Source organism: Clinocottus analis, unplaced genomic scaffold (assembly GCF_023055335.1).
Source record: "Clinocottus analis isolate CAN_PGR_092001 unplaced genomic scaffold, fCliAna1.0.p SCAF_13, whole genome shotgun sequence".
In the NCBI taxonomy this organism is placed as follows: domain Eukaryota; kingdom Metazoa; phylum Chordata; class Actinopteri; order Perciformes; family Cottidae; genus Clinocottus; species Clinocottus analis.
Genome location: NW_027175854.1, coordinates 5,291,735 through 5,312,270, shown reverse-complemented (window position 1 = coordinate 5,312,270; position 20,536 = coordinate 5,291,735). Strand labels below are relative to the sequence as shown.

At 40.8% G+C, this 20,536-nt stretch overlaps 3 protein-coding genes across 12 annotated transcripts in view; all 3 read right to left on the bottom strand.

Moving 5' to 3' along the window:
• Positions 1-10,538, bottom strand: part of rimbp2a (RIMS binding protein 2a) — a 55,023-nt gene extending 44,485 nt beyond the window's left edge. For 7 of the 10 annotated variants that reach the window (XM_068573956.1, XM_068573963.1, XM_068573957.1 and 4 more), the window contains exons 1-3: positions 8,649-9,265; positions 8,170-8,313; positions 1,090-1,233 (exon numbers count right to left, since the gene is read on the bottom strand). In XM_068573956.1, the coding sequence (XP_068430057.1) occupies positions 1,090-1,233; positions 8,170-8,313; positions 8,649-8,705 (345 nt within the window). In that variant the 5' untranslated portion in view covers positions 8,706-9,265. Of the gene's footprint in view, positions 1-1,089; positions 1,234-5,757; positions 5,907-8,169; positions 8,314-8,648; positions 9,266-9,536; positions 9,567-10,271 lie in introns of those variants that run through there. The other 3 variants (XM_068573962.1, XM_068573961.1, XM_068573966.1) reach the window with 3 other exon arrangements.
• A 597-nt stretch (positions 10,539-11,135) lies between these two features.
• Positions 11,136-16,175, bottom strand: noc4l (nucleolar complex associated 4 homolog). The gene is made up of 15 exons (XM_068574343.1): positions 16,023-16,175; positions 15,754-15,874; positions 15,443-15,549; positions 14,835-14,942; positions 14,532-14,681; positions 14,300-14,402; positions 14,134-14,168; positions 13,994-14,044; positions 13,801-13,912; positions 13,595-13,655; positions 12,818-12,928; positions 12,316-12,479; positions 12,110-12,192; positions 11,867-11,980; positions 11,136-11,712 (listed from the first exon to the last, which is right to left on the bottom strand). Exons 1-15 carry the CDS (start codon positions 16,173-16,175, stop codon positions 11,593-11,595), a joined length of 1,593 nt encoding a protein of 530 aa, XP_068430444.1. The 3' UTR covers positions 11,136-11,592.
• Positions 16,176-17,185: 1,010 nt separating this feature from the next.
• Positions 17,186-19,576, bottom strand: pus1 (pseudouridine synthase 1). Its single transcript, XM_068574439.1, has 6 exons — positions 19,270-19,576; positions 18,842-19,074; positions 18,558-18,695; positions 18,312-18,414; positions 17,513-18,219; positions 17,186-17,411 (listed from the first exon to the last, which is right to left on the bottom strand). The coding sequence occupies exons 1-6, from the start codon at positions 19,328-19,330 to the stop codon at positions 17,379-17,381; spliced, it is 1,275 nt and encodes a 424-aa protein (XP_068430540.1). The 5' UTR covers positions 19,331-19,576; the 3' UTR covers positions 17,186-17,378.
• Between the last annotated feature and the right edge of the window lie 960 nt (positions 19,577-20,536).

The following is a 20,536-nucleotide window of genomic DNA, read 5'->3' as shown; positions in this document are numbered from 1 at the left end:
CCAAGGTTTTGGCCGTGAACATAGAGAAAATCTCTCACTGGGCAGGTTGCCATAAATTTTGCTATTCGATCAGGAAGGCGTTAATGCGTTCATGTAAAAGGAGGAATAGCTGTCTTAGAAGTGATTTCTCAGCTCTTTCTCCATCATGAAAGGAGAGTACCCAGCGGTTCCTGGGAAAGATATAGACATGATGGTTCTGCTCATTGTTACATCTGTGCTGGATTTAGTTTCCATGTATGGAAGCAACGACTGATAGATATGTTATTGTCTGTTTTGTAAATATATACTGAGGTATGCTTTAATACAACATAAATGAGAAGGCGACCAAGCTGTCATTCACAAACCAAATGAGCAGTGTGACGAAATATTTTAGCCTGAGAACTACGCGGCACTGAAACAGTGAGTAACCCGTTTGTGAAGGCAGACTGTAGCATGCAGGTTTCGCTCTATTTTACAGACACTAATTTCAAGCCATTGAGGCTTAAAAGAGAAGCAGCCTTTATGTTATGTCAGTTCCCCTCGGCCAGTCTGTCCACACTTCTGCAAATAGGCGCGTTGCCAAGACAACAGCTCACACACCTTGCCATCCGAGACCACCTGGGGGAAGCCTCTAAAGGACTGAATACATAAATGCATGCATAAGCGTACAGTGCAAACTAACTACGCACACACTCTAATGCACAACACACCAAACCACACGCCCCTCCTTATCTATTTTACACCACATTACACATGCCCACATGTCTGCATAACCAAGACCAATCAGAGGGAGTATATGTGAACAGAGTCATGCGAGTCACCCCGCTATACACAGCTGCGTCCTTGAGGAATAAAAGCTGCAACAGGGACTTGAATATAGTGACTCACTAACACTCTCCACTTACACACATACACTGCCACAATAATGACATCTCAATAGTTCTAATTCCAGAGGAGTGTCACAGTAAATATGTATGTTGTGCTTGTTTGTTGGCGTGTAAAGCTTCTTGAAAAGAATTTAGGTGAATGAATGTGAGTTGCTGAGAAAGGTAGATAGTTGTGTGTCTGTGTGGGGGAAAAAAGATAAAAGCAGGGTGGTGGGACATTTACCTTTTTCCTATACTGCTGTTTCTCCTGGCGAAGCGTGGTTACCTCAAGCTTCAGTGTTCGGTTTCTCTCCTCCAGAAATTGAAAGCGGTTCACATTGTGGGCCGAGTATCCCGTCGGTTGCTGGGATGATACTTCATATCTTGTCTGAAAGACAAAAAGTGAAGATAAGGAAAAATCCTCAATACACTTTGAGACAATTTTGGTATTAATATTATAATTACTATTAGTCATAATTGTTATACTATACCATACACAAATCTAACATGACAAACTAGATTAAATATACAGTAAGATAAGAGTCCACAGCCTTGGTAGCAGCTATGTGAGACGTGGGCGCAGCAGAGCTTTGAGCTAAATGCTAACGTCAACTTACGAACGAGCGTTTAATGACAATTCTAGCATACTGATGCAGAGTATAATGTTCATCAACGTAGTTCAGGGTGTTAGCATAGCACCTGCTTACTAGCATAAGTATAGCTGAATGTGATTAGTCGTGCGATTACTTGTTCATTGACCAAAATACTAAACAAATAAAAGTCAGTGGATCACCAACGTTATTAGAAAATTCATCCAGAGGCGAACATGAATTTGTGTACAAAATTTCATGATTATCTGTACCAAATCACATGGCCAAGGTGGCAGGCCGCCGAGCGGAACAACCGGCAGGCCGATGAGTGGGTAGAAAATATATACTTGAGGAGGAAGCGAGCGCTTGATTAATATAAGTTATGGAAGAGGACATAAGGCTACTGTCAATCTTGCTTACAGCGACGTACTCAGGCTTTAGTTCCATCCCGTGGGGTCAGTCACAGGAAAAGGATTACCAGGCCTGAAAATGAAGCTGCTACTGCAACAGGTTTTGAGCCTCAGCAGGATTTGCCAGTCAGTGTTTTTCTCCTTAGAAGTTTTCTTGATGGATTAGAATGGCCTTTGAAAGTGAATTTTCACTCTGACGCTTGGACCTTCCATGGAAATAAACCACATATCTGTAATAGGCAGATTGGAGTGGTGAATAGTTTCTCGTATTGCTTAGCTTTCCTTCGTGCCAGACATCCATGTGTACAATTTGATAGTGCGTTATTGAGTTAGCGATTGTCTTGTTTTGCAACAGAACTGCTCTGCTGCCAATCTTTTCCTTTTTAAATTGTCCAATGACTTTAAGGCCACCAGAGGGGCTGCAGATAGTAGAGGAACTGAGCAGCTGTTTGGCCGAGGTAAGGGGGAAGCTGATTTAGAAGAAGTGCATGTAAACTCTGCCCGTGCCTCCTGAAGTTAAACACTCTCCAAGGACGTAAGGAAGGATGCCTTTTGCCCCATTTTGTGTGTCAGATGAAGAAACTCTTCCCTATGAGTTAATCTAAAAACAGATGTGATGCTCTGCTCCAAAATATCTACTTTTAGGAATGTAACATTATGAAATGGGAACATTTTGGAGAGCTACAATCATTAAATCCCAAATGGGGTGTAGTCTTCCCATTTGCCTTCTGAAAAAGCATGCTTAGCCAGCCCATCCACTCCAATATTACTAGAGATATAAAAGGAAAAACATTACCACCCTAGACAAAAGAAATCTGTGCTGCATTACTCTGAAGTCTGTTCCCTTTTATCTCCATCTCTGCTTCTCCCTCTAAAATTTAAATTACCACTTGGAGGATAATTAAAGAAGAAATGAAAATATATGCCAATTATTCTCTTCAAGCTATTTTTCCCCCTTGTAGTAGCCCACAGAACAGACCAACCAACAGATGGTTCTAATATCAGTTAATATTACTCTGATATATCAATTAACATGCATTTGGCATCTTGTCAGGCACACACAAGAACTCACACAAAAATAACAACCAGATCCCTGGACTGCAAGCTAGACTATCATCCTCCACTAAGACAAAAAAAACAAAGTTGTGGGCAATATGTCTGTTAACACAGACAGCCAAAACTACCAAAGCCAGTATGATGGACCTGCCAAGCAGACAGAAAGACAGCCAGATACACCTGTGAATACAGTATACCTGTGCCAAGCAGACAAGCCTGCAGATAGACCCACTATTGTAATATGGTGGACTGTCCAAGAACAGAGAGAGATAGATGGACCTGCCAACCAGTACTGTGGGTTTCCCAAACAGACAGACAGACTAACACATTCAGTCAGCCTATTTAGAGTGAGATATTAGGCCATATGGACATCTATGTGAGAACTGATGGATGAGTCATTTAGACCAGAAACCCATTGGTGCAAAAACTGAATGTGCTCTCTCTCGAAGAAAAAAACAAAACAGGTTATCACTTTGGTAACCTGACATGTGGTTATTATAAAATTATAAAATGAATTGCTGGCGTGGCACTGGAGCAAATTCATGGTACTCATCAACACGTACCAATGCCAGGTTGAGAAGTCTAATTGAGACATGATTTTTCTCAGTCCCCAAATCAGTCAGGCATGCAGACAACAGAGGTTGTGACTATCCCAGTCCCGAGTCGGCCCACAGCCCAATTGTGCCGTCCACTTGGGAGACATCATCCTTGTACCGCGGGAGCTGCCAAAGCTGCTCTGACAGGAGCTGCGTCAGAGTTGGGAATCATGACGCACTTGTGCACTCTGGGGCCACAGGAAACACTGACAACAATCTCCTACTAAATGTGAGCCTAGGAGGGGAGGAATTCAAAAGGACACAGTGAAAGGTACAGAGACCCATTCAGGTCCGTGCATTCACTCCCAAAGGTGGGCTGTTTCACACACATTCTGAATGCCAGTCTTTCAATTCAGTGTGGATGAGCAAATGGCACACTGGATCACATGCATCGTTCTATATTACATCAAACATTTGGCGTTCATTCATTCAGTCATTATGACGAAACACAGGTTCTCTGCTTTTTCAATTCGTCTGTCTTCCTTAGACCACTGTGGAGGACTGCAAGATATGATACCAATATAAATAGTGTATACATAAGTAGATTGATGATGTGAGGAAGGATTCGACACAGTTCATTATAAAACTGCACAGCTTGGCAAAAAATATATATATCTTCCTTTGTGTATTCACGACAGTGGATAACACACACACAGAGAGAAAGCATAATTATTTATTTATTTAAGTGTTTGTCTAAATCTGTTACATTGTCTCATAAGCTGCTATTATCCGAGCCAAGCACTGCATTTAAAATTGCTTGTTTTCTCTTTTATGTCTTTTAATCCTATTGAATAAAGCGAGTCCATCTCAAAAGGGTCAGTCAAGGGTAAAAGATTACCTGAGCAATATATGAATATATTGACTTGCGGTAACAGTGAGACAGCCGTATGGAAATATCAAATGGACTTGTTGGCTTAAAACTGTGCTCTTAAACCGACCTCCAAGCATAGTGCTCACAAAAGGTATGTGAAAAATGTCTGATGTAGCCTCCACTCAACCGTACATGCCCCTTCTGTCATATCTCAAAGTTCAGGCTTAAAGTGCTCAGAGGAAGTCTACGATAATGAAAATGTAACCACATGTTGCTCAATAAACCTATTGACAGGAACAGCTAGGCCATTACCAGTGAAGTCTGTATTCCCTAGAATCATTTAATGATCGATCACTTCAGATGTTAAATTATATGTTGTTGTTTTTTTCCTTCTTCAAAAGAAAGAAATTCCTTTTGTGTTTACCAATCACAATGCAAAAGGTCAAAGTCAGTGAACAGCTCAAAGGCAGAGCGAAGCAGAAACTTGAGGTCAAAAAGTACTTTAACGTTGACTTACACCAACACAGCGCACTGTACAAGTCATGACTCTGGATTAACAACTGGGGGCTGGGGCAACTGTTTATCAAGCAAGGCAGATAATGTGGGTAGCTATTAAGATTATTAAGCAGCATACAGCATATAATTATGTAATAAAGGCTTTTTAGTACTTTATATTGCGCACAGTTAAGCTTTCCTCCACTTTTGCTGTAAGTAATAGCTACCGATTTTAATTCTTCACGGACACCAGGAAATGCTGCGAGTATAGTCATCCGATGAATCACTTAATAAAACCGTAATTTTCTCGGAATTTGCGGCATTTTCGCTTTGTTGGCTGACTTCTGGTGGAGGGACACAGGAGAGTAGATTAGTAAAGCAGCATGTGGTGGCTGGCTTTCAACCAAGGGCATTGTGGTTAAGTGGCGTGTGCTCAGCCAACCGACTCACCAGGATACCCCAAGGTAATCTTATTTTGACTGGGGTGTGATTTAAATGGATTGCCATATCGCCATCTGGTGTGTGAGTGAAATACTTCACTCAGTGGTGCCTGATGCAGTCAGCCGTGGATGTACAGCTATTGACCTGCCATTAAATAGATTTTTGCATAGAGAAAATCTGTCTTTTTAAGCACAGTAAGCTAATCTTCTCCAGCATAAGTGTAGTTATGAATGTGTTCCGCTTGGATTTGGATTCAGTTCTAAATCTAGCGTCAACTACTTAGGAGAGAAACATTTCAGCGTTCGCAAACACGCTCCTCATAAAGAGAGTACACGTTGTCCTGTGTTTCTCAGGATGTGTTAAACCTATAGCTACAGCAGCACCCAGCACATCATTTGTCTGTTTTGAATTCAAGAAAATCAACAGTGACTAACAGTCTAAAAAAGGGAACGGGACAGCTGCATGGACAGACATGTATGTTTTTGCTGATATATACATTGACAATATGCCTACCTTTAAAGCAGTACTGCTAATGTCCCAAAACGCCTCTCTTCCCGTCACATTATCGGCTGTCACTGGAGTCAGAAGTGACGCGTTCGCCCGTATGCACGTGTTTGCCCGTGCATGAGTGCCTGTGTGTGCATTTGGATTGAGCGTTTCAGATCTGCAGCTCCACTAGCTTGCCTGTTCTTTACGCTACTGGAACAGTGTGGAGGTCTCACCCTAACAGTGAAAGCAAAAGAAGCTACAGTAGCCTGGCACTCTCAGACACACACACACACAAACACACACACACACACACACACACACACACACACATCCTCCCTGAGTCCCGCCCCTAAATGTGTTAACGCTTACTCTCGCGCTCTCTGCCTCTTCCTCCAGTCGTGCTTTAAAATCCCCCCTCCCTGACTCTTTTGCTCTCCGTCTTACTCATATGCAGACATGTGCACACCCCAAAACGTCACACAGGCAAAAAAATAAAGAAGATATGCAGGGCAGCTTTCATTTAAATGGACTATGTAAATCTGTGGAGCAGTGATGTGTAAATCATTACATCATAGATGAACATCCTGTCTGAATAGATTTCCCACGCAGAGTAGATCGAGGTCCAGCATCCCCTCTGTATCTTTCTTTCTCACAGACCGAAGATAATGGTCTCGGTTTTGCTGACGGAAGCAACAAAGCATACATCACTCCATCCCATATTTCTACTTATATCTCACTATGTTAGGTTTTCCTCAGCATTACTACTTGCAACTTCCCTCTCCCATCAAGTCAAATCTGCACTTCAATGTTCCTGGACAGACCTCAGACTCAACAATCCTTTTGCTCTCTTCACCTCCTCTAAATCCCTGATCAGAGGACTCAAATTGAATCAGCGGGGTGGTTTTAGTGAGGTTGCATTCGCAGCAGCCACTCAATGCATTATGTCGATAGGTGTCCTCCGTTTAACACTGGAACGGAGGAGACGCAGGACAGAGGAGAGGACAGAAAGAAAGAACGTAGTCTTTGTTCCACTCTGTTGCCTAGCAACGCTTGCTCACCGTCTGGCTCCATCCTTACTGCAGACGCATTGCTCTCGTAGTGAATCGCTTTTCGCACATGACATGAAGCCCTGAGAGAGCGGGGTTCAGGAACAGATGGAAACTGGATTGGGCAGAAATATGCAAGGACCCCTTTAAATATGCAAATAGCTGAAGGCTACGTGTCATTTAACAACCCAACAAGCTGCTACCGTCAGAACGTATTGTGGCCCGGCTTTTTTTCTCAACTTTTAATGTTTGAAGTGGGTTTTTAAGAGGTATGCCAGCCTCCTCCTGCCAGTTGGAATAAAAGGAAAAATCCAAACATGTGAGATGGAGTTATCGGTTGAAGACTTTCTCTACACCTGGTGACACGTGTCACATGGTCGATTTTGGAAGGGATGTTAAATATTTAAAATAGAATGTTTACAAAAATAAGTTATTGGATATTTCACTTCAAGGTCTGAGTTCTTCTCATGGAGCCATTGCAGTGCTTCTGTTTTTGTGTTTTTATTAGTGAAGGATAGAAATGCCTCTTACAATCTCGTGTTGGTCAGCACATCTAAAACAGGAGATTGCATGCCAGTTGCCATCAAAGCTGCCGGAATATTTGTAGTATTATTACAGTAGGAAGATTTAAAAACCCAGCAGACAGTTGATCATTTGTTAGAGTCATATAAGGTAAAAGATTATTGAAAATGACAGATTTGCGGTCAAAAACACAAAACTCTCAACTTTAGATTTGTAAAACTGGAGGAGCTGGAATGAGATTGAATAACATTCGTCAATAACAATGACTTTCGGACTGAAGAACAAAAATAGACATTGAAATCACGTCATATGTTTGTTGCACTTGTCATAGCATTGATGTTGTCATCCAACATGATGTGATGACTGTTTGGAAAGATCAGAAACTTCTTATTCTGCTTATGTGCTCTACAGATCAGAAAATAGACCTGGCCAATAAGATTAGAATTTTAACTTTTTCTCCATATGTAGGGTTAAATATTTAGTCAAAGTTTGCGTTGTTAAACAAAAGTATCACACATCCCATTTACAACTACATCTGTGTTGCATGTGTACTAAAGGAGGTGGTTGTCAAACCCCAACAGAAAGTCCATCATCAAGAGCGGAAGGAAGAGCAGAGAAAAGTCTAAAAGCATCATCAAATAATGTGTAATGAAGATCGATCAGATAAGGTTGAGCAGATGTTCCTTTTTTCTAAAGACAGTCCATAAAAGTGGTGCTCTATCCCCAGATTTCCTCCTCTCAAGGAGCTCTGTTTCATGTTGATAAGAAGAAAATCTAATCATGAGTAGTTGGAGTATAAATTAGTAGTAGTGGGCCAAGTTCTCCTCCGAGTAGCAATGCGGGCCTACAGTGTGTGGTACCACAGTACCTTGCTCTTGGTGTGCAGGTGGTGATGCTGTATGTTTCTGGCAGCAATCATGGCCAGCTGCCTTTGGATCCACTGTAACTCCACCTGAGACCGCTTCAGCAGCTCCTCCATGTTAGCGCCGGACGTGTGATCCCGCATTATCGGCTGCAAAACCCACACAACAAGAGATTACACACGCTGAAGCCACACTGCAAACCTCACACCTTCATGCAAGCATACACTTACTGAAGCACACACAGACAGACTCAATCAAAACATACAACTGAATGTGTTTAGAAGAAATGTACTGCAAGCAGATGTACACACGGAACATGCATACACTAGTTTCATATCACGTACATCTGCATTTTGACAGGTTACCAAAGCCTTTTTGTATTTGTGTGTTTTTTTTTAACTTTAGTACTGAACTTTTGCACGTACTTTGTTAATGGTGTGCAGTTTAAAATAAAGAGCGAGACAATGCATTGTCATTACATCACCTTTACAGATTCTCCCCAAGTTGACCTGAAATAAAATAATTTGAATGTAGCAAACATAAACACAGAAAAGAATGCATGGCATTTTGCACCAATCGGTTAATTGGGTTCAGAGTTTAAATTGAAGTTAGAGTTTCTTGACATTTATTGGATAATTTTTTCATCTTCTTTCATTTAAAAACAGATAACTTGTTTGGTCCTGCGAGTTCACAGTCAATCCCTGGCAGTAACAATGTCAAATTAGGCGGTCCTGCCCACTGCATCAATCCATCTACATGCATTTGTAGGTGCTGAAAGGTGTGGTTGATATACATGTGTGTGCCCATATGCAAGAGTGTGATCATTGAGTGAGAGTGAGAGAGCGAGAGCAAGACTTAGTTACATAAGAGAGGATTACTGTATCACAGCAACACAATGAAAGGGGGGAGCATGGAAAAAACATAAGATTTTATCAGTCAGTGCTAAATCCCCATCTATGTAGTATGTACCCTGTTTTTACCTTTGCACAAACATGGAAGGTTAAGAAGGTTAATGCTGCTTCAGGAGATTTGACTTATCTGACTCGACTGCTGCATCATAATAAATACTCAAACAGCAGATTTCAGTGATCTGTGTCTCTTTTAGTTGCGTGCATGTATTTGAATTAAACAAAAGCAACTGAAGAACAAGATCACAGTAACGCAAAAAAAATTGTGATTGTCAAAGTGCTTCTTTTGGGATACTGTCATCAAGAAAACGACAAAGATGAAATGCGGGTGATTTATTTTCCACCAGTTTTTCCTTAGAGGTAATACAAGAAAAAAAATTCAGTCAAATGAATCAGCTCCCTCTTCCTCAGTCTCTCTAAGAGCCTCAGCCAACTGCTCAAACAGCTTCTCTGTGCTGACTCACCTTGGACAGCTTCTATTTCCTTGCAGGGGACTGAAGGAGGAGGACAGACAAAACAACAACAACAACACACAAAGCTCAGGAGTCCTGTAGTTTTATGCAGAAATGTCCCATCCCACCAAGCCATCTATGAACCTGCAGTGGTAAGCATCTCACAGAATTATTAAAGTAAGATGAAGGTGCTGTGCGTGCCTCATTATCCATGCCTGAATGAGGGTTTTAATTTACCATCTCCCTATTAATTATTCTCTCAGCCCACTATGATGATTGATTTCCTGTTATTGCTGTTTTTTTAAAGTACGTTCTCTCACTCTGAAGAAGACAGTAGAGCAGTACTATTGTGATGCCATGTGGTTAACTCAGCTTGATACTGAGCATTATTGTAGTGCTGTTAATCCTTTAGCACAAACCTAATTAGAAACAAAAACATTAAAGAATTTTAGATTAGTTCAGTTATAAGGTTACTATATATAAACGTGTGTGTGTGTGTGTGTGTGTGTGTGTGTGTGTGTGTGTGTGTGTGTGTGTGTGTGTGTGTGTAATGGCTTTCTAAATGTCTGGTTTTGGAGACTTCCTCCAAAGATACATTGCTCTGGATGTATCTAAAGCTTATGTCTGCACTTTGTTCTCTTTAGAACAAACTTCTGATAATTGCAGTTAACATATCCTTTAAACCTATATCTATAATTTAGGGGGGGACTTTATTCTCACTAATAACTTCGAAAGGTGGAGTTTTACCCATCCAAGTGAGCTGGTCGGTTGCTTTCATCTTCTCAGTGGTCTTCTCACCTTCCCAAATGCGAGTATATTGCCGTGTGTCTGCCGTATAATCCTCAAAAACGATACGCCTCAAAACAAAAGCTAAATACATACAATTTCCAAAACTTCACCTTCAAAAAATAGAAACAAATTTAGCATGCATGAACGTGTAGCGCTGGAACAACACATGCATGTCCTCAAACGTGTTTCGCGTGTCCGCCTGTACGCGAGGCTGCGTGTTTGGGACAGCTCTCACCCGAAATGACTTGCTCTTTTCACACACAAGTAATTTATGATTCAAGGTTTTCTCTCACGGTGTTCCTGTACCCAAGGGCTGCCTGCTGTTTGACCATATGGCACACTTAACAAGAAACTGAAATATGAACTGGAGATGGATAAGAGCATTTCATGCGCGAAACCTCTCGCAATCGCGCACCGTACAGTGACATACCACCTGACCCCGTGGTTGTGTACCTCTCACGGTAAAGGTCCAATATGACGTCAACATGACCCCGATACTACCACTTTCAATAAACTGGTAGTATCCCCCGCCCCGCCCCCCACTGGAGTGCAATCAACCTGGATAAGTGAAAACACCTGTGGGGATGTGTGGGGCCTTTAGCTTCTTCAGGACACAGGCAGAAACAGCATGGACGTACGTTTTTTTTTTTAAAATCTAGGCTGAAGAGGTGTTTCTGGCCACCAGATAGGTAGAGATCCAATACTGATTTCCCATTTATTATTAGCTGTGTCTACTGTGTTTTAGGGACAAAAAAAATCAACAGTAACAGTACAACATGCATTTAAAGAAATATGCTTTTAAGCACTGTAGAGCTGCACAGATTGTTAGTCTGAATGACGTCAATTGTATTTTAATAGCCCAGTGTAACAGATTAGCCTCAATGGGCTTTGTTCAATCAGTGCTGAAAAAAAACAAAACTTTTTGATGGAAAAACTCCATGATCAATAAGGATCTCAAACTTGTACAGACATTTAAATTGGAAAAAGCCCTTCAGATTCCCATTCATTTGTAACTTATTTTCTTTTATCAGTCTCAAAAATGTGCCAAATACAAACTTAGAGATTTATTTACCAAAAAGGTGTTTCAATGATGCACAATAGTTACACATTAATAGTCAAAGAAAAACATGATAACACAATTCCAGGTTAAATTAATTTCTGTTCTTGCTGCTGCCCCCAAAGAGACGTCCGTCCTCATTTCCGGTCCAGGCCAAACAGCTATAAACAGTAACCTTGACAGATGAACTGGTCCCAGAAATGTATCATGTGCTTCCTTGTTTTAATCCAGACAGAAGTGCTGTCCTAACACATCTCCAGCTCCGTTTAGTAACTGTGTGGCAATTTCAAACTCCAGTGGGACACTCTTGATCCGAGACTGCTTCAGGTCTCTCTCCATCAGCTGGGGATAAAAACATGAGACACATTATTCATACTACTCAAATTATTATATGAGAATAAGAGAAGTACTAGGATTTATTAGAGTTAGTAGCTTGCATTTAGTTTCTACATGCACTAATAGACAATATTGAGTAACTGTGGAAGTGTCCCAATACCTCATATGTTGTTATCTCCAGCACCTTGCTGATGTCCTCCTCTTTTTCAGACAGAGGTGTGTTGATGGACACAGCAGCCTTGGCCACATCTGGATGGTAATGTTTCTGCAGTGTCTGCAGGAAAGGAGAAGACAATGATTGTAAATTTAGTATGCTTTCATTAAGTTCAAATGAAAAACCCGTGGCTGACAAGTCATGTGAGTATGTATTTGTGAATCCAAAACATTCACAAGCAGTACACACCTTAATCTCCCACAAGCTGCTCTCTAAGGCACAGCATTGAACAGGATCCTCTTCATCCATCAGATATGGGTCCTCCACAGGCTCTGTCATTAGAAACAACCAACATACCTTTATATATACCTGTCCGAAAAATTCTTGCATGCTGTGTTAGGTATAATGAATCGGATCAGAAATTTAAAACCCCTGACATTTTGAACGACGCTCACCATCCTGTGTGCTAGGCTTGTGAATAAGGATTCTGCAGGACGGATGGCGCCGGATCAGGTTGTAGATGAAGGGCAGCACTATAAGGAGGGCTGTAGGCGGTGCTGTGAGAGCCAGACGAGCCAGGCGTTTGGCAAACGCAGCCACCAGGTACACTGGCAAGTGACTGGAAGAAGGCACAAACACATATGCAGCAAATGTTATGAATGCGTACATCTGCTTTTTGAGTTTTTCATGGTTGTATGTTCAGCTTGAATCAGATAATCACATTCTCCCTCGAAACCTATTTCATTCAGTGGGCCTCAACAGTGGCCAACATTTTAAAAGGTGTAGTTAACCTGGAAAATGTATCTGTCAATCAGTAACACAGGAACTGCAGGTCAACTAGAAACAGTATTAACTAAAACTGTACGCCTGCCCGGTGCTCCAGGAGGATATAGCACACAGCTATAACTGGAAAAACTGGGTGAAAAAAAAGGTTGAGTGAAGCATGAATGTTCTTACCTGGAGCTAAGAAAGATGTCGGCAAGGTGGAAAAAGCGTGCTCTGTACTTCACGTGGAAAACCGAAGGCTCAAGCAGATTATACAACTTCTTGTAAAAATCAGGGTAATCTCTGCAAGCAAGCAATCACACACAGCATATTGTACAGAGTTCATGCAATACAAACACATCGTTCAGTCTCAGTGGTGGGCTGTCAGAGCTTGCTTAGCCTTCACTGCCTAAACAGAATCACAAAGTTGTAGCTATTTTATAATTTCATTTTTTTTTCACAAATACACTACATGTATTATAATATTTTTTCCCTATTATCTTATTTTCTCATTACACAGCTCCTAGTTAGTCAGACAAGCCGGGTGTATTCATTGACGTGCAGTGCCTGCAAAATGGCCTGGATGTGTGATTGGTTGGTGACCCAGCGTGACCATCAACATGTGCTGTGATTGGTCAGTGTTTCAACAAGGCGCGGCTCAGTGGCAGCTGGAATAATTCCGGCTGAAGCGAGCCCCGTTTGGAGCTCTCCTTGAGCCTCGAATGGCGCTCTGTAAACACGCATAGCTCAACAGGAGTGTTTGCTGTCTCTTTTTTTTTTTGCTCTCAAAGTCCCTGATGTGGACTGTACGGCACTTAAGGACTAGGTCGGAAACGCACGGCCCGCCACTGTTCAGTCTACTGTTGTCCTTTCTAGATTCAGAACAAAGCCTCATGATGTTTCATCATATTACTGTAGTTAATGCCAAATATATAATATATATACAACATATTTGTATGTAATACTCACAAGTTGTGTTGATGTATGAGGACAAAAAGCCCATTGAGGGCTAACAGGCTGATAGCTCCACCTGTTCAACAAAAACATGACAAAATATCAAATCAAGATTACCAGCATATGTAAAAACGCCACCGTGGTCATTTTAAAGCAGTCATTGTCAGCTCACATGATGATGTTAAGAGTACTTTCACTACTGAGCCACAAGCACGACTTACCGACGTCATAGGCTGCAGTCAAGAAGTCAATCATCAGTGTGGGTTTACTCATGTGGGGCAAAATGGAGTCATGGAGGATAACCAGGATCTTTTTATACATATTGCTTGGCAACTAAGAGAGAGAGATGGTGAACAGTGTTATTAGATGAATAAAAAACATTTAGACGACTGTGCAGTTAAGATTTGATAATACCTTATACTTGAGAAAGCCCAGCCACATCCTCTCAAAGGCACGCTTGTGTTCCTGTTATAAAATACAACATTTTCAAATCATATTTGAGGAAATATCTAAGTTAAGAAATGTAAACATCTGAATAAAAATATTGTACTTACATTCAGTTTAGCAGCTTTCCAGTCCTCATGCTTGTCTAGAAAAGAAAAAAAAACATCAGTTTAATATTAGAATTATAAGAAAGAAGTATTTATGTACAAAACTAACAAAAACAGCCTCTCCTCCCCACACACAGGAGAAAGTAACACAACAACAAGCAGGTCTCACCTTCCTGTTTGATCATAAAGTTGGTGAGTTCTGACTCCTTGTTCGGTACACTGATGTTGGACATGAGGCTGAACACGTTGTTTTGATATACAGGTACCAATGCCTGACAGGAACAAGACAAACCAACAGCATTCAGAACACCAAGTCATATTTACAAAATAAAATGTGTAAAGGAAAGTAATAAACAAACTCAACAACAGCAGATAAACTAAGCACTGAACCGTTCCCCTACCCCTTTGTTTTTGTCCATGACTTTGCCCACATTCTCACGGATGGAACTCATAACGTAATAGCGAACATCCTCCATCTCAAGGAACTCCTGGAACCTGGAGATCAGCAGGGAGTTGTCTGTTGTTTTGGTCAGCAGTCTGTGCACCACTGCCTGATGATGAAATAATAGAAACATCAGAAGGCGCCTGTGCCACTAATGACAAAAAAGGTTGGATAATTTAAATTGTTTCTTGGTAAACAAATTGGGGAATAGTTTCAAGTCACAAAAAGGCTTTTCATACTGTTGTGCCACATAACATTTTACCTGGATAAGTTCTCTTGGGAAGCTGTAGTGTTCATTCCAGTCTAAGTCCTCGAGGGGATGCTGTCCTTCCCCCGCTGCAAACTTCATGAGGCAGCAGAGGGCACTCTCCTGCATTCAGACAGTTATTATTATACAAATACAGACAATACAACATCGGAAAAAGAGAACAACTAAATGATCAATAGTGTTGGCAGACCTGAGCTGGTATGCAATGACAGTACACAAGATAAAAAACAATCACCTATCATTACTTACGTGCAGAGACTAGCATGTTTTACACGACCAAAGAGAACACGGTGTTGTTTTCAAACAGGATATTGATTACATGATACTAGTAGTAATAGCAGAGTACCCAATTTTCAGAAGTAAAAACCTTATATACGTCTTATAAATAAGAACCATATGGACTTAGAGAAAGAAGCTTCCTGCAAACGTCTAATCATGCATACTCACTTTGACGTGACCCTATGGCCTCTATTATGTTTTAGTCCTAGGTGACTGTGAGTAGCTAAATAAATGAACAAAAAGCATTACTTTAAATTAGGAGAAGCGTGGTTATTTGTCAAGTGTGTGTGCACCATTCCCATGGAGTCTTCCAGTCCACTCACCTTCACACAATGAAGCTCGTGGTTGAGGAGCTCCAGCAGCATCTCTACACAGCTGTTGTATCGGTGTCGCATGAACATGCGGTACTTCTCTTCAGCACTCAGCCCTCCTGAACCAGAAGATATACAGACAAACATAAATACTGTACGACCCAGTGAGGCGTTGTCACCATGTTCTTGTCTGATGTAGAGCAGCGCTTCTTTTATACGTTTCTCAAATGTATGTTGATGTATAAACACATTTGAGCACGTTTCATTTTGATAGAAGCAATAATTGTAATGTGATATTATTATTGACCCGTAACGTTACTCACCACTCAACGCTTTCTCCTCTTCGGGAAGTTTCCCCAAAAACAGCTCTTTCTTCTCCAACAAGGTGCAGAACAATTTGCTGCACGCATCAACCCCATTGACAACATCTTTCTCTTTTCCTGACTGCAAACAGACATGGAGAATACAAACATGTGTCGTTTTAGTAATCAAGAGAAGCACGTTAACGTCCTGCTTGGTGTCAATAAAGCTGGCTAACCAGCATGTAGTTAGTTGGGTCCTAAAACAGAGTAACTTAGTTGCGGATATTTACCTCCAGACACTCGAGGATGTCGAAAACGTCGTTGGCATTCTTTCTACTCTCAAGTACATTTTCGACTTTGGTATTTAGGTCAATTTTAGCTCTTTTTCCACTTTGTTCTGATGTTTTCGCCGAAATCACGTTGCGTTTTCTGGTCGGCGCCATGTTTACTGGGTGATGCTACGTTCAAGTCACGTTAGAGGATGTGAAACCCATCACTTCTAACATCCTGGCACTTCCCTGTAACATCTTAAAAATATTTGTGAATAATTTATAGTTACAGTGTCTTTTAAATAAACACCATATATTTATTTACGTAATATACAAATATACGTTTTGTCTTTAGTCTTTCACGACTATTAAACATGGCAAAACATAAGAGTTCTACTTTCCTTCATTTTCCAAAGGTTCGTAAATGCAGCATTAGTCCTGAACACTTAACTGTTGTGTCGCCACCTAGAGGCTGGAGGGTGACGTCCTCGTTCAGGTTTTCACACAAACTTATCTTATCACTGCTCAGGTGCAGATGAATAATTCATCAAAAATGTACTGTGACTCTCAACTGAGTTCTGTCAAAACATTACTTTTACAATCAATACATGATGTTTGTCATATAATACAATAACCATATAATACACTACAATAGATTATGTGCCATGTGTAAACATCTACACAGGTCCTGCAACTGTGAAATAAAAATTATGGCGACCATTTGTGATTCTAATTCAATACATCCCAGTGAAAAAATTGCTACGAATATACAAGTCTCTCATTCCAATCCAAGAATTATTTATTTTAATTAGCGCAATCTGGTTTGGTCACATTAATTGGTATAGCAATTTCCACAAAAAGCATTAACTGGCTTTACAAGTTTGAATACACTGAGCCAAATATATAACCGATCCCTAAGATCTCTTCCAACTGATCTTTTTAGATTTAGCTAACTGTGTGCCGAGAGTGTGTAACCTTCATATCAGCTCCAGCTGATCTATGAAACGCATTCTTGCATGGAAGCTGTAGTGTATTTTGTCCCTAATCTTAAAGTGGAGTTGAGGTAAAGTCCAGTACATTTGGGTGTTGCAAAAAAAATAAAAAATCCTGAAGAAACAAGAGTCTACCAGTTTAACAACCAACACTAATGAAGCTGAGACACGAGTAGAGTGCATTAGCATTTAATCCAGGGGTAAATTAACATTAGGGAACACTGAGGGTACAATAGAGAAAAGAGGCTATAAGACAAGAAGAATTTGATATTACTAAAAAAAAATCCAATCTTGGAAGATATAATAAAAAGAAAGCTAATTCACAACAAAAAAGAGAGAATACTTTGTTCTGAAAACATCTCTTCTTTCAGCTGGCAGGGGTGACCTAATCTGAGTCATTTCCTAAATCTGCAGTGTCCTGGGGGAAAAGGAGAGCAACAATAAACAAGATTTTTTTTTAAGACATCAAACATTGTGATTTTAAGTAAATATTATTACTGTATGACGGCTTCCAGATACCTGTTTCTGGTCCTTATTGTTTTGCGTGTCAGCAGCTGTGGCTGTAGCTTTAAAGTCATGGATAGGAAGTGAGGACATCCAGCTGACCATGGAGCCCTCCTGACACTCCGTCTCAACAATGGTGGGGTAGATGTGAGCCTCTTTGAAGGCCTTGATGGCCTCCTCCTCATGTTCCCAATCCAGCCGCTCGTGCAGTCCGTCCCCTCCGAATCGCTTGTTGTACCGGTCAAAGTGCACCCTTTCCAGGACCAAGCCCAGCCCTGGAGCTTTGGGAACGTCCACCTTATCTTGCCCCCAGCTGCGTTCCACCACTTCCTCCTTCGCGTAGCCCCTCGTCACAGCAATGACCAGGCCGATCATCTTCCGGATTTGGTGCAGCATGAAGCTCTGGCCTCGCACGGTGATCACAGCGAACTGTATATTGCCGCTGATGAAAGGCTCTCCACAAGACATCTCTGTGATATAGCGGCGGGCACTGGGGTCACTTGGAGCCTTCTGGGAAGTGAAGTTGTGGAAGTTACGGGTGCCTTTGTAGAGAGCAAACAGAGAGTTCACCTTCTGAAGTGTCTCTGGCTCGAGGCGGAAGGCTGCTATGGCGTCAGTGTCATAGTCTTTTGGGGAAAAGGCCACTGTTGGAAGCATATATGCGTATGTACGAGCGTCACAGTTGTTTTTGGAATTGAAACCTTGAGTCACCCGTTTAAGTCCTGTTGGGACAAAACAATTTTTTAAATGACTGAATATTCAAACCATCTCAAACTCCAATAATTAAACTGGATTATTAGAACCAATGTCTCACCAAGCACTTTGATCTGTGATGGCAGATGCTCATTGATTTTTTCCATGGTGTTGTCAATCAACCGCAGCTTTAGAGACACCACCTGGCCAGCAGCAGACACACCCTATACAAACACACTACTAATAATAATGGAGTATGCAAACTCATATCATGGGGTACATTATAGTGAATATGTCATCTATAACCGTCTTGTATGCCTGAGGCTGTGACAAGTAGTCCTTCTGCGATACTGGTACATACTCGTACCTTATCTGTTCTGGCACATCTTTGGAAAGACATCTTCTTCATCTCATCACCATGGTTTTCAGGAATGCAACCTGATTTAATGAGTGCAGTGACCAGCTCATCTTCGATGGTCCTAAACTGAGAGGTTCCGGGATTTCTCTGAAACACACACAGACACACACACACACACAGACACAGACACAGACACACACACACACACACACACACACACACACACACACACACGTTTTGTAAAACATAAACAAATAAAGTGCCTGGAGAGGAGAATCAGCCACAGTACCAACCTGCATGCCATAGTATCCCTTTCCAGAGTATGCCACGAGGAGGGCCACTTTCTTTTTGGGATATTTCTTTTCATCGTCAGCATGTTCCCCTTCTGCTTTTAACTTTTTTGTAGCCTGCACTTCCTCCTTCTCAGCCGAGTCCTCATTTTCCTCATTGGCTCTTTTCAGCAGCTTGGCTGTCTGCTCGTCTCTGGATTCGTCACTCATCGTGCTTAACACCTTATGAGGGCCACCTAGGGACACAGCAATAAATAATCCGTGACAAGGATGCCCCGATACACATATTGCATTAATATAAATATAAACAAAGTAAGGAGACAAGTCGTGCGAACAGAAATGGTAATGTAATAAAAACAGGAACACACACAATCACATGTTGCACGCTGAATACATTCGGGCGGCACGTTTTCTTTGGTGCGTTTGCTTACCGTTTTTTCCTAAAGTAAGTCTGTTAACTGAGGCACTGAATAGCGGTCGGATTTTAAACATGTCACGCTAAATACGTATAAATGGCCCTTAAGCCATCATGCAGCTAAAGGATGCAGACGGGCACGCCAGCTTAACTCCGGAAGCTAACGCGGAGCAAAATATTCAGGAACAGCCAACTTCCGTTGACGAAATATAAAGTGTCCTAAAGACGTACTTTAAATACAGAGCTTATGAATACATATGAATATATGTAAATATAATGCAAACTGTGGCTGTCTATAAGAGTGATGTAGTAGATGCGGCAACATAAACACATGGCCAATGTTAACTTTGACCCCTGAGGTAAATATCGCGAGACTTGGCTTGTTCTCGCCTTTGAAGACGTCATCTTAGCATGTGACTTTTTAATTGAGTAATTTATTAATATATATATATATATATATATATATATATATATATATATATATATATATATATATATATATATATATATATATATATATATATATATATATATATTTGAATAATGTAATAACAAAAACAAAACAAAAAAGGTAATTAAATGGAACATCTCGACAGACAAAATATAATTATCCTCTTTGACTGCTGTTGTCACAGTATATTTTAACCATATGATTTAAATCCTCTTATGAAATATTCAAACTCTGCAATTCAGCTCTTTGAGCTAGTCTATTAAGTGGTGAATCTCAGAGAACTTTTGCACACAGCCTAACTTCTGGACAGCTTTTACATGTTTTAAAATGTAGTAATAATGTTTTCATGTGTTTATGTTTGGAAGAGGACAAGGAAAAAGAACACTACGGACAAATATTTACAAAGAGTTCAGATATACGTCTACCTGTACTTATATTTTTGTCCACTCGAGAGCAGCAAAATCACATGAGTGGAGGAGTATTCCAGCTGTATTAAAAATATATATATTCAAATGCCATGTTATTTTTTCAGGTTATGGTTTGTAATTGTGTGACTCTCCGAGCAACATTTTTATTATTCAAGAAAAACAACATAAGTTATCGAAAAATATAAAGTCAAGACAAAATCAGATTTTCTAGGTGGGCTTCAAGAACAATCAATGAATAATCAGAGCCATACATCAACTGAGCTTAAAAATGAAAAATCGTTATATGTTTCATGCCGGTTAGACTACAATTTATCTGATTATAGGGTAATACTCACTGCCTTTCTGTATAGACTGTGTGATTGTGCAGGTTTACAAGGACTCCCTCTCTACTCTCCTTATATCAC

What these genes read in the sequence shown, in the direction of transcription:
- noc4l (XM_068574343.1), bottom strand. Translation starts at nt 16,175, where the DNA reads ATGGCGCCGACCAGAAAACGCAACGTGATTTCGGCGAAAACATCAGAA. An exon ending in TCCCAAGAGAACTTATCCAG is followed by an intron (nt 14,682 to 14,834) that starts GTAAAATGTTAT and finishes TTTCATCATCAG; the next exon opens with GCAGTGGTGCACAGACTGCT. An exon ending in CTTTATGATCAAACAGGAAG is followed by an intron (nt 14,169 to 14,299) that starts GTGAGACCTGCT and finishes TTTCTTTTCTAG; the next exon opens with ACAAGCATGAGGACTGGAAA.
- pus1 (XM_068574439.1), bottom strand. Translation starts at nt 19,330, where the DNA reads ATGTTTAAAATCCGACCGCTATTCAGTGCCTCAGTTAACAGACTTACT. An exon ending in ACTTACTTTAGGAAAAAACG is followed by an intron (nt 19,075 to 19,269) that starts GTAAGCAAACGC and finishes CTGTGTCCCTAG; the next exon opens with GTGGCCCTCATAAGGTGTTA. An exon ending in GATGTGCCAGAACAGATAAG is followed by an intron (nt 18,415 to 18,557) that starts GTACGAGTATGT and finishes GTGTTTGTATAG; the next exon opens with GGTGTGTCTGCTGCTGGCCA.